The sequence below is a fragment of the Sapajus apella genome, unplaced genomic scaffold (genome assembly GCF_009761245.1).
Source record: "Sapajus apella isolate SASKATOON/1434 unplaced genomic scaffold, GSC_monkey_1.0 scaffold4, whole genome shotgun sequence".
NCBI classification, from domain to species: Eukaryota; Metazoa; Chordata; class Mammalia; order Primates; family Cebidae; genus Sapajus; species Sapajus apella.
Window position 1 is genome coordinate 44,308,278 of NW_022436944.1, and position 13,017 is coordinate 44,321,294.

Sequence of the window (13,017 nt, forward strand, 5' to 3'; positions counted from 1 at the left end):
AAAACTATATATGACAAACCTATAGCCAATATCATATTGAATGGGCAAAAGCTGGAAGAATTGGCTTTGAAATCAGGCACTAGACAAGGATGCCCTCTCTCACCACTCCTATTCAACATAGTATTGGAAGTTCTAGCCAGAGCAATCAGGCAAGAAAAAGAAATAAAGGGTATTTGATTAGGAAAGGAGGAAGTCAAATTGTCTCTATTTGCAGACGACATGATTGTATATCTAGAAGGCCTCATTGTCTCAGCCCAAAATCTTCTCAAACTGATAAGCAACTTCAGCAAATTCTCAGGATACAAAATCAATGTGCAAAAATCACTAGCATTCCTATATACCAATGACAGACAAACAGAGAGCCAAATCAAGAGTGAACACCCATTTACAATTGCTACAAAGAGAATAAAATACTGAGGAATACAACTAACAAAGGATGTAAAGGACCTCTTCAAGGAGAACTACAAACCACTGCTCAACGAAATAAGAGAGGACACAAATAGATGGAGAAACATTCCATGCTCATGGTTAGGAAGAATCAATATCGTGAAAATGGCCAAACTACCCAAAGTAATCTATAAATTCAATGCTATCCCCATCAAGCTACCAATGACCTTCTTTACAGAACTGGAAAAAACCACTTTAAACTTCACATGGAATCACAAGAGACCCTGCATAGCCAAGACAATCCTAAGCAAAAAGAACAAAGCTGGAGGCAGACTTCAAATTATACTAGAAGGCTACAGTAATCAAAACAGCATGGTACTGGTACCAAAACAGAGACATAGACCAATGGAACAGAACAGAGACCCCAGAAGAAACACCACACATCTACAACCATCTGATCTTTGACAAACTCAGCAAAAACAAGCAATGGGGAAAGGACTCCATGTTTAATAAATGGTGTTGGGAAAACTGCCTAGCAATGTGCAGAAAGCAGAAACTGGACCCCTACCTGTCACCTTATATTAAAATTAACTCCAGATGGATCAAAGATTTAAACATAAAACCTAACACCATAAAAACACTAGATGAAAACGTAGGCAAAACCATCCAGGACATAGGCATAGGCAAGGACTTCATGACTAAAACACCAAAAGCAATGGCAATAAAAGCCAGGATAGACAAATGGGATCTAATTAAACTCCAGAGCTTCTGTTCAGCAAAAGAAACAGTCATTAGAGTGAATCGGCAACCAACAGAATGGGAAAAAATTTTTGCAATCTACCCATCTGACAAAGGGCTAATATCCAGAATCTACAAAGAACTGAAACAGATACACAAGAAAAAAAAACAAACAACCCCATTCAAAAGTGGCTGAAAGATATGAACACACACTTTTTTTTTTTTTTTTTTTTTTGAGACGGAGTTTCGCTCTTGTTACCCAGGCTGGAGTGCAATGGCGCAATCTCGGCTCACCGCAACCTCCGCCTCCTGGGTTCAGGCAATTCTCCTGCCTCAGCCTCCTGAGTAGCTGGGATTACAGGAACGCGCCACCATGCCCAGCTAATTTTTTTTGTAGTTTTAGTAGAGACGGGGTTTCACCGTGTTGACCAGGATGGTCTCGATCTCTTGACCTCGTGATCCACCCGCCTCGGCCTCCCAAAGTGCTGGGATTACAGGCTTGAGCCACCGCGCCCGGCCGAACATACACTTTTTAAAAGAGGACATATATGAGGCCAACAAACATGAAAAAATGCTCATCATCATTGGTCATTAGAGAAATGCAAATCAAAACCACACTAAGATATCATCTCACGCCAGTTAGAATGGCAATCATTAAAAAATCGGGAGACAACAGATGCTGGAGAGGATGTGGAGAAATAAGAACACTTTTACACAGTTGGTGGGAGTGTAAATTAGTTCAACCATTGTGGAAGACGGTGTGGTGATTTCTCAAGGACCTAGAAATAGAAATTCCATTTGACCCAGCAATCCCACTATTGGGTATATACCCAAAGAACTATAAATCGTTCTACTATAAAGACATATGCACACATATGTTCACTGCAGCCCTGTGTACAATAGCAAAGACCTAGAACCAACCCAAATGCCCATCAGTGATAGACTGGACAAAGAGAATGTGGTACATATACACCATGGAATAGTACGCAGCCATAAAAAACGATGAGTTCGTGTCCTTTGTAGGGACTTGGATGAACCTGGAAACCATCATTCTCAGCAAACTGACCCAAGAACAGAAAGCCAAGCACCGTATGTTCTCACTCATAGATAGGTGTTGAACAACGGGAACATGTGGACTCAGGGAGAGGAGCATCACACACAGGGGACAGTTGTGGGGAGTAGGGGAGAGACAATGGGAGGTGGGGAGGGAAGGAAGGGTGGGGAGGGATAACATGGGGAGAAATGCCAGATATAGTATGCACCTAAAGTAAAATAAATAAATTAAAAAAAAAAAAACAGAAAGAGAAAAAAGATCAAAGCAAATGTGATAAAATGTTAACATTGTAAGACTTTGGGTAAAGGATGGCTTGGAATTCCTTATATTAATTTTGCAACTTTTCTGTAAGTATAAAATTATTTCAAAAGAAGAAAAATTTATAAAGGTTAAATATTGCCATAAAAAAAGAAGAGATATGTATTAAATTGAAAAATAATCTATACTGTTTATTATAGAAAATGAATTAATTCTCTAATATCTAAATCATAAAAAAAGACAAATACCACAATAGAAAAGTTAAACAAACAGGTTAAGTTACAAAAGGTGAAGTCTGAGTCACCAATCAGCATGTGTGTGTATATGTGTGTATGTGTGTGGTGGTAGGGGTTATATAGTCAAATCTATAATCAATAAAAAAATATAAAGTTTTGAAAGGCTTGATACAGTTTTGCCTAATAAATTGCCTCCTCAAAAACGAACAAATAGGCTAACTTAAAGCTGTTCAGTCCCTTCGACCCATCATTTCCTTTAACATAGTAGAGTTTATCCTGAGGAAATTATCAGAAAGATGCCAAATTATGTACAAGGCAGTTCATTATATATTCATCATGTCAACATATATGTAATAAATATGTATTCATCATATATTATTTATAAGATTATGTTAATAGGCTGACAATCAGCGACTCTATCACCATATGATGAATTACTAAGTAGCCATGAACAAAATCCCTTTGAGGAAGTATATTTGACAACAGGAAAAGTTAACAATATGTACATTGTTAACATTAGTTATTTTTGAGTGGTATCATTATTTTGTTGTCAGTAACCTTCTGACATCATGAAAAGCTATTCTGGGTAGGTTGTAGGACATATGCACCACTGTGATTCTATTTCTGAAGGAAGAAATGGCCATTTAGAAGCAGTTGAAAAACATAAGGTACACCTGAAGGTCCACCTTTGAAAAATGACATGGGCTTCACAATAAAAGGCCACGTTTTCCCAACTTTAATGTTTCGTTTGACTCTGCAAAACTTGTTCAGTAGGATAGTCTCAAAAGACAAAATGCATTGCTTTAGTGTTCACTTTTTCTTTATACCCAACGATCAACATGTATATGCCTTACTTTGTGAAAATGTGATTTATAAGTATTCAAATTTTAGAAGTGGAAGGGCAACTGGGGTTGAAGATGAACTGGTTTCACTTTCTCACTTAATAGATAAAGAATTCAAGATCTAGGGAGATTAACTAAGCAAGTAATTTGCTTAGTTAACTTAGCAAAAGAAGCCTCTAACTTTGGTATTTAACATTTAGCATATTCGCATCTTAGCACGAATTCCCCTATGTTGTCGATCATGGTTTTATCCAAAATAGAGCTCATATATCCACAACACATAAACAGGTTCTACAAGTAATGAGAAAAAGAGAAAAACCACAGTTGGCAAATGGACACTAAATATGAACAAGCAAGTTACAGATACAGAAATGCAAGTGGCGAATAAACACGTAAACAATGCTCAACCTCAGGAGTTATAAGAGAAAATAAAAAAAAAAAACCTATGTTGTTCTCAATTTTGCTTAACAAATGAGCCCCTCCCAGAGCAAGCTGACAAGAAACAGTACAAAGATCACATGGAGAAAAATATTGGGGTAACATCTGAAAGCTCCTATCTATCTTGGCAAGCATCCCTTCCCTGCTACTGAGGGATACTCAATAACAATTCCTTGACAAAGAAAATACTTCCCACAGTAGAGAAGTTAAACAAGCAAGCAAGTCACAAAGAAGTCTGAGTTAAATCACTGAACGGGGAATACATTATTCACATGAAAGGAGTCATAATAGAGTGACTTTAAATTACTGAAGGCCCAATTTCAACAAAAACATAAAATACTTTGCCAGCTTTATGCCATATCCTACTTTCATATAGCCAGGTTCACCGCAAACATAACAGGTCCTTGTTTCTGCTTCTTCCAGCACAGTTTGAATTCCTGGTTTCCTGTTCAGTCAAGGCCAAAAGCTTCTAACTTTGATATTTAACATTTTAGATACTCATATCTTAGAACAAATTTCCCTATGCTGTGGATGATGGTTTTATTCAAAATAGAGCTCATTATATTGTCATCAATGTCAGCAGAATTTCCCTCAGATTTTCTACGAAGTGATGCTTAGTTGCAGACTAATAAAATATTGTATTAAGGTACTTTCTTACTTTCTTCTTTAAGAATTGTATTTTTTTTCTTGTTTCTGCCAAGGTTGGAAGGAATCATATTTTTCAATGAATAATTTCATATAGTCCTAATTTCAAATTAGGTGGCATAAAGCAGTGAGAAAATTTTGGCAAGACCTGACTCTACTGTAGCTGATATTAAGTAACCTCAAAAAATAAACAATTATTCATTCGAGTTAGTGCAAAGCACATAAATTTAATAAGCATTGTGGTTGAAAGAGCCTACAAAAACATGCCTCCTTTACCTGAAAATGCTGGCCCGTTCTGTTTTGGGAAAATAGATTAAATATTAACTACTGATCATTTAAAAAACAGTTTTATTTTCATAAGCTTTTAATTGATTTCCTGTATTGAATAGCAGTAATATTACCTATTATGCTTTTCAAAGGAAAAATATGTATATTTGGCCTTTATGCTCCTAGAGCAAGCACTTAGTTCCGACAGCTTACAACGTCATTACGGCCTTATTTTGGGTTTCTGAAAACATTACCCTGAGCCCACTGCAATTGAAAGAAGGAAAAGAACATTGTTTTATCTCGTACACAAACAAAGGCATCTAAAGTAACGATTTTCTCATCTGAGCCCACTAACATATACTGTACCTATATGTGTATAGAGTAGATTTCTTTTGAAAACAGAACTACAATAGTTTCTCCATTATGAAGCAAATGCCAGAAGTGAAAACTCCCTCTACCACTAGGAGGCAGCTGGGGTTCCGGCTCAGTCTGTGAGAAAAGCATCCCCGCTTCCGCAAGTTGGGCGTCAACGCTGGCTTACCCTAGAGCTGTCTAGCATTGGGCCTAGATTCCTAGCTCAGCCCTCAAGCTGACTCAGACTTAGGGGTTTTGCTCAGTAATGAGATGGTTTGTAGCTAGAAGAGAACTGCCTGGGCCACCCTGGATTCTAGAACAAGGGTCCACAAACTATGGGCCAAAGCTGATCTGTTGCCTGTTTTATAAACACATTTCTTCCAAAGCACCGAGAAGTCTATTTATTTACATACAGTCTATGCCTTTTTGCACTACAATGGCAGAATTGAGTAATTGTGACAAACGCTGTATGGGTTGCAAAGCCAGAAATATTTATTCACTGGTCCTTTATGACAACAAAAATGGCCAGCCCCTGATCCAGAGGGGCTGGAATGAATGGTCACTCTACCTAGATGAACTGTGCCCTACCTAGAACTAATCCCCACAGCAAGCAAAGACCATTTAATTACCTACTTTTAAACCACCTTTTGCCATTCCATATGTCTCAGGGTATGTTCTTTGAGTCTAGATCTTTGGACACTTTTTCAAGTGAGCAAATTATCATGGAGAAGAGAGCCACCCTCATAGCGCCTGCTCTCACACTGTTCTTTATCAGAAAGGAACACTGTCCCTCCATTTTGCAGGGTGGCTACCTGCTACATGGTATCTGTGCGCTCACACCTGCATGTGCCTGCAAAGACTTATGCCATCGCTCCTTCTGACTAGATTCCCATTCATACCAGCAGAAACATTGAGGCTGTAGCTAAGGTTGAATGCATTTGTTTGTGATATAGAAGGAGTGCGATTTTAGTGATAGAGAGTTTGACCTAGTTAGCAGTGGAATGGATGTGGGAGTGGGTGCGCTTTGGTGCCCGTTAATGTGAAATAAGAAATATGTGATTCCGATGCCCTCTCCTCCTACAGGTGTGAATCATTCTGGTTTGCCCAGGCACTCCATATTTTTGCTATATCAGGGACTCCATTATGGGTGGGTAGAGAGGCTGGGCAATGATGCTGAGAGAGATAAAGTTTATGGTCATTGGGAGGCTTCTAGACTTTCAGAAGGCTGAGTGGCAACTTCCAGTTGCTTCAGTTTCTCAGGTCTACTGGAGAATAAGTTCTTGGAGCCATTGTCCTGCATGTTTAGGTCATCACAGAGTGGGGAGGTGATATGAATAGTAATCAAAGGTCAGGCTGCATCCTAGACACACAGAGGTCTATGGGGACCTGCCCTGCTGCCATGGTAACAAAAAGGACAGTGGTGGGCTTGCTGCTAGGCTGGAAGGTATATAGCCAAGGTCGTAAACTGACAGCTCCTGGGTTGATTCCAGTCAGCAGACATATTTCAACTGAGTCCTAAGTCTGTAAGATTTTATAAGTTAATTGCTAACATCTAAAACATTTGGATATTTCATCTGTAATCTGAATTTCCAACTTCCCTTGAAAATTTGAAATCTCTGGACACATGGGGCTTCATCCCCTTTTGTCAGTGATTGCTTAGAGTGGGGGGATGGCTTCCCTTTAGAAAGAACCAGAGTTCTCCAGCTCTCTTTACTTATTCTTCCTTTTACCCAACCTTTGCCATCACTGGTGTTACTGGTTTGTTCTCTGGCACCTTTCAGTGTACAACCATCGCCCTATAAATTGCACAAAGCATTTGCACTAGTCCAACCTTATATTTCTCCAGGAGTCATTCTGTCTCTCCTTTGACCCTTGCTAAGAGTTTCATAACTCACTTGTACCTTACATGATCTAATCATATTCCATTCTGACTCTACTGCTGAACGGAATAAACAGATAACTTTTGGAAAGATACATGGACTCTGTGGTCACAGAGTATGCAGAGCCATTTTTTATATTAATCAGAATGACTGTAAGGAGTAAACATACACTGGGTGCAATGGCTCACTCCTGTAAATCCAAGCACTTTGGGAGGCTGATGTGGGAGGATCACTTGAGCCCTGGGAGGGTGAGACCGCAGTGCACCACTGCACTCCAGCCTGGGTGACAGAGCAAGACCCTGTCTCAAAAAAAAAAAAAAAAAAAAAAAGGGAGAGAGAGAGAAAATAGGAAACATAGTGTGCAATGGCTAAAGGATGGTTAAAAATGAATTTTTTTATTGTGAATAGTTGTTTCCTCTCCATCACCTTTCTGATGAGGATGCATCCTATAATATCAGAAGAACATGGAAGTATATTTGTAGGGATGTATTCACAGGATTTAATAACAGTTATTGGGTTGGAAATAATGGTTGCTAAAACTTGCAGGTTATCCTTTAAGAACCCATAATTTCACTTTAGATGGAACAAAAATGGAGACGCGCAAGAAAAATGTAAAAAAAAAAAAAGGTACCTGTCATACTGTTGGGAGTCATAGGTTAGTCATCATCTGGGTCCCCCTTATCACTGACATCTCCTGCAAAAAAAAAATACAACAGAATCACAGATTACAATCTGCATTTTCCAAAATGGTTTTGTTCCAAACAATATCATACGCATTAACTACCTTGAAGCAAAATTTGTTACTCTCAACTCAGAACTGGGGACATTGAAGCAAAGGCGGGCTAAGGGATATGTGGAAATTTATAAGACCTCTTAATTTTCATCTCAGGGTTCCTTCTATAAACATGTTTTAAATATAATTTTTTTTCAAGGTCACATTTTTCTATCTCAGCTTTTTAAGAAAGCTACCACCCCACTTATTTGCTGTTTTTCCCAGGAGTATTAGCACATTTAATCTAGATTTTTCTTCTCAAGGTGTAGTCTGTGGGCCAGCAGTCTCAACATTGCCTGACAGCTTGTGAGAAATAGAAAATTTGGGTACCCCCTCATTCAGAGTCTGCATTTGGACAAGATCCGCAGGTGATTCATGTGCACTTTAAAGTCACAGGCACGCTGCCCTAGAGAACTGAATCCATATTCTCATCTGCCCATTTGTGACTTGTCCTCATCAGAACTGAACTCCCTCCATCACCACTGCCTTAATGAGATCCAAGAGAGAGAGAGACTCGGCCCTCAGGCGGGGGACGGAGGCCCAGCGCATGTCAGTGACCAGAGGTGCACTGACCCAGGGAAGAATGCCGAGGAAGGCTGCGCACAGACAATGACACAGATGGATGCTGGCAGGTGATGAACCTGGGTCAGAGCCCTTCAGCATATTGCTGGGGACAGATTAGGATTAGGTTTCCTTTTCTGGAGTGTGTTCTGCAGCCAGTGGTACAAGGTGGTAGCACCCTGGCTTAGAAATAGCACTGAAGCCTGAGGCATGGGCTCGAGGTCCAACGGTATAATGTACTACTAGCTGTGGAATCGGGAGAAGTAATTTCAAAGCACTGGAAACATAATTTCTTCAGTGTAAGATGAGGAAGCTAATACTTGTCCTACTTATTTCACAAGGCCAGTGTTTCTGAGGTTTGAAGATTATGTGAGTGGAAGTGCTGGGTGATCTATAGTGTACTGTGCGTATGAAAGGCAGGAACAATCTTGTTCAATAACTGGTTGGAGAAGAAGGAGGAAACAGAGGAAGTGTGTGGATTACGTTTATAACATAGATTTATATATGGCCATTCATTCTCTGTCTCCACATCTAATGCTGCAGCAATGGCTTCAGACCTTGATCATATTTCTTGTCCCATTCTGTGAGAATTACATGTTTACATGGCTGCCTTTCCCACCACACTATAATCTCTTTATGACAGAGACTGTCTTTCTCATGTTCATATCTTCTACATGGAACAACATGTCAGATACGTAACAGGTACTCAACAATTTATGTTGAACGACTAAATAAAATAAGATGAATTAAGTTGAGATAGTATAAGCTGCCACATTGGCAGCTGATGAAGGGGATGAGTCTTAACTGCTAGGAAAACGCATTCTTGCCTCTGATTAGGTCATCAAGGGTCACCACCACAAGCCCTCTCTGTCCCATCCTCATTGACCTATCCAGCAGTGTTCTGAGTGAGAGGCGCCAGGTTCTGAGATGCCATAGGTGAGAGTACAGGTGGTACCTACAGTATGGTGGGTCCTGACTCTATTGCTCCTCTTAGAAACTGTGCTGCCATTAACCTCCCCCTCCCAACCCATGGAAGCTGCCATGTTTTTACGTGCTACCACTCCTGAATATTCTAAAGAGGTGAAGGAACTTGGCTTGGACTGTGCCCCACCACAGTGTTCCCCCCCCCGCCCCCCGCCAATGGCCAAACTGGCTCAGGACCTGAGGTGGACTAATAAGATGAGTTTTCAGGATGAAAGAAAGGGAGGGAATGAGGGAGAGAGAGAGAGGCTATCTAGTTCCTCTCTAGGGGCAGAACTGATCAGAAGTTAAAACTCTAAAACTAAGACCATGTCTCTCAGCCCCCTGGAAAAAGTCCATCTGAAGGTGAGAGAGAGGATCCATCTGACTTTCACAGAGGGCCTGAAGTTGAAGGAGAAATCTGTGGTGTCTCTTGGCTCTTCCTGAGGCCCAGCTGTGTTCCCTCCCGCCCCTCTGAGGGTTTGGCGACTCAGTCCTTCCTTGGATGCCCTCGGTAAAATATTACCCTTTTTACAGTAAGCTGGTTTGACTCAGGTTTCTGTCACTTGCAACCAAAAGAATCCTGACTGATAATACCTGTATTAAAATACAACATTAATACAAATGTGTTGGCATAGTTTTTACTGTCTTGAAGGTGACGCTATGAAATCCCAGTTATGTCCTCATGATATCATCAGTTAAAAATATCTTCACTTTCAAGACTCCAATTGAATAGGCATACGAACTACAGAAAATTATTGTCTGTGAAGCAGAAAGTATCTAGGAACAGGAAAAAAAGCTGAAATCTTATTAAGACTTTAAAAATAGCATTATCATCACAAAATTTGGAACTAATTTTTCTGTTCAGTACTATTTCCTTCAACCATAGTATAATTTAGCACTTTCATATTTTAGTGTTACAATATTATAGAAATAGTATTACTAATGCTATTACTATAGCATTAATAGTCTACTAGTGTTACTATTACTATAGTGCTTTGGTATTATTTAGTATTTAGTACCATTTTCCTTCAATGAGCTCTACAGTTTTCAATGTAATTCTAGTAAAGCTTCTAAATCCCCCAGGGGAGGCAGGTGTCCTGGGGCCTCCTTTCCGGTCCCCTATCCTACATGGTGGGTGTTGGTAAAGTGCTCTGTACTGAGGAGGGGAATCTGAAGATGGTCCTTTCCACAGCCATGGCAGAGGCTTGGAGCTCACCAGCAAATCATGGGATCAAAGGAGAAAACAAAGTTCAAAAGAACTTAAAAGTAAAGCAAGCTGAATTTCTTTACTTGCCAGGAAGGAAACAGCACAGCGAAGGGCTTTGTAGGTCAGTGAGGAGGAAGGGTCAAAGTGTTGATGGGTTAGAAAGGGGTGGCTATGCTAACGAAGGATTGACACCTAGCACTTGTGTGTCATTCATTAAAACATAACCTGTTGCTCTCTGGTCAGGGAAGCATTTTCAATTAGATCCAGTGAGGGTCTGTGTACCACGGTCCTTCAAAGTTGATGGTCCTTTAACTGCTTCAACAGCTCAGCACCAGGAAAAGGAAAAAATGCCATTCCATGTAGTCTACTAGGCAAGGGCTACTCAAGTAGAGAATATTTCTTTGACACGGGTCATTCATTTGTTTGGTTATCGAGAAGCCGTAGTTGAACAAAACCTGTTCAGGCAATGCCCTAGGTTTTGTTCAAAGACAACGTTGTGTCCTGTCCACAGCCAGCTTCTAAACTGACAGAGGGAGAGAATGACATAAAAAAAAATGCAAAAATATATACAGGTTTCACCTTACCTGTCTCTTCAGAGTAGACTGGGGCCACGAAAGAAGGAAAGGTTGTTTCTACTTGTGCGTATTTGGGGAGGATTTTGAGTGGAGGTGACCCCGGGCCTCTAGGCCCTTCTTTTAAATAGACCTCTCCCCAGGTTATGATTTAGCTCTTTGTTCTCATCCTTGTGCTCCTAAGGTCCATGGACTACTCTGCAAGGAATGAGCCTCATACAGAAAAACTGGGTGGTTCCTTTACATTACACAGGTTTTAAGTAGCGCAGTGATATGTGCGTGTTTAAAGCTTCACAGCAGCTGGTGGGTGGAGAGTAGACTGGTCAGGCCACAGCAGGTCCAGAAGAGAGAAAAAGGTGTTGGAACTTGCGTGGAGGTAGTGGAGATGGTGGGAGGGCTTGGTGTTCAAGTGACATTTAGGAGATAGAAACAAGACTTGTGAGGAAGGTGATATTGGCATTTAACACCGGGATAAACACTGCGGATGCAGATAGGTTAAGATGGGAGGCCCTCTGCCCTCATGGATTTTACAATCCATTTTATTAGCTGGTTGGGAAAGAACAGCTAAAATGAAAAGTCACAGATGCCATGTGCGAAGGGGTGGTGCTGAGAACCATGCAGGTGGAGTCTTCCTCTGCCAGTTCCACCCGCTCAGCACACTGCTATGTCCCTTAAATAAAGCTCATTCCACTCATCGGAAGAGTAGAAAAGCAGGCATCACCTCTCAAACACACAAAATGTGTTAATTTTTTAAAAATACAAATGATAGAGAAGTTGTTATTGAATTATCTGAAATTGAAAAGTAAATGGAATCATTATCAACACTTAGTAAATAGGTTTTGTTCAAAGACAACACTATAGCCTGTCCACAGCGCCCAGCTACTACATACTATATTTCTGGGGTTAATGGGGCAGCCCTAGACCAGATCCTTGGGTTGATGGATTTCTCTTCAGCCTCCAGGCTTGTTTTTTAGAAACCATCTTCCACCCACAAAGGAATCTACTTCTTGTAGGTCCTCTTCTCTTTGCTCTCAACCAAAAATAGCACTTGTGTCTCCTTTTCATTCTATTCACTAGATCACATTTACATCAACTTATATCTTTTCCATTAGCTATCTGCATTTTAAGAATGCTCAAAATCTGTAGCCAAAGCTTAATATGGTATCTGTGAATAGGTTTTGCATGTATAAAGTATACGTGAACCCTTTGAAAATATATACCTGGAAAAGATAAAAGTTGATATAAATGTGATCTAGTGAATAGAATGAAAAAGAGACACAAGAGCTATTTTTGGTTGGGAGCAAACAGGAGAGAACCTATAAGCAGTAGATTTCTTTGTGGGTGGAAGATGGGTTTCTAAAAAACAAGGCTAGAGGCTGAAGAGAAATCCATCAACCCAAGGATCTGGTCTAGGGCTGCCCCATTAACTCCATTAGACACCAACTCAGGCTTTAGATCATTCAAGATGAATTACGGAGCCCAGTCCTGCAAGGCTTAGGTGAAGAACCAACCTGTAACTCAGGGGCAGAAGAGCTGAACAAGAGGGATAACAGTTGTGTGTGAAGCTACTGAAGAGAGTGTGATTGATTACACCTGTATGAGGAAACCCAGTGGTGATATTTGAGTTTGGCTTTGGAAAAATGAGGTGGGACTTTTTTTTCCAGGTAGGGGATGAAAAGCATGGCCCAGAAGCACCAAAAGAGCACAGGGTGTGTGACTGTAGGAGTGGGGCAGGAAGTGACCATGAGTGACACTGCAGGTGCAGTTTGAGGCCAGATGGCAAAGGGTCTTGGGAGAGTTGCTGTGGAACTTGGGCTCTATCCTGTGGGAAATAGGGAGCCAT

At 40.5% G+C, this 13,017-nt stretch overlaps 1 protein-coding gene across 4 annotated transcripts in view; it reads right to left on the reverse strand.

Moving 5' to 3' along the window:
- THRB (thyroid hormone receptor beta) overlaps positions 1 to 13,017 on the reverse strand; it is a 375,781-nt gene that overhangs the window by 106,055 nt on the left and 256,709 nt on the right. For all 4 annotated transcript variants that reach the window (XM_032267857.1, XM_032267848.1, XM_032267841.1 and 1 more), the window contains exon 3: positions 7,731 to 7,793. In XM_032267857.1, the coding sequence (XP_032123748.1) occupies positions 7,731 to 7,752 (22 nt within the window). In that variant the 5' untranslated portion in view covers positions 7,753 to 7,793. The remainder of the gene's footprint in view (positions 1 to 7,730; positions 7,794 to 13,017) is intronic.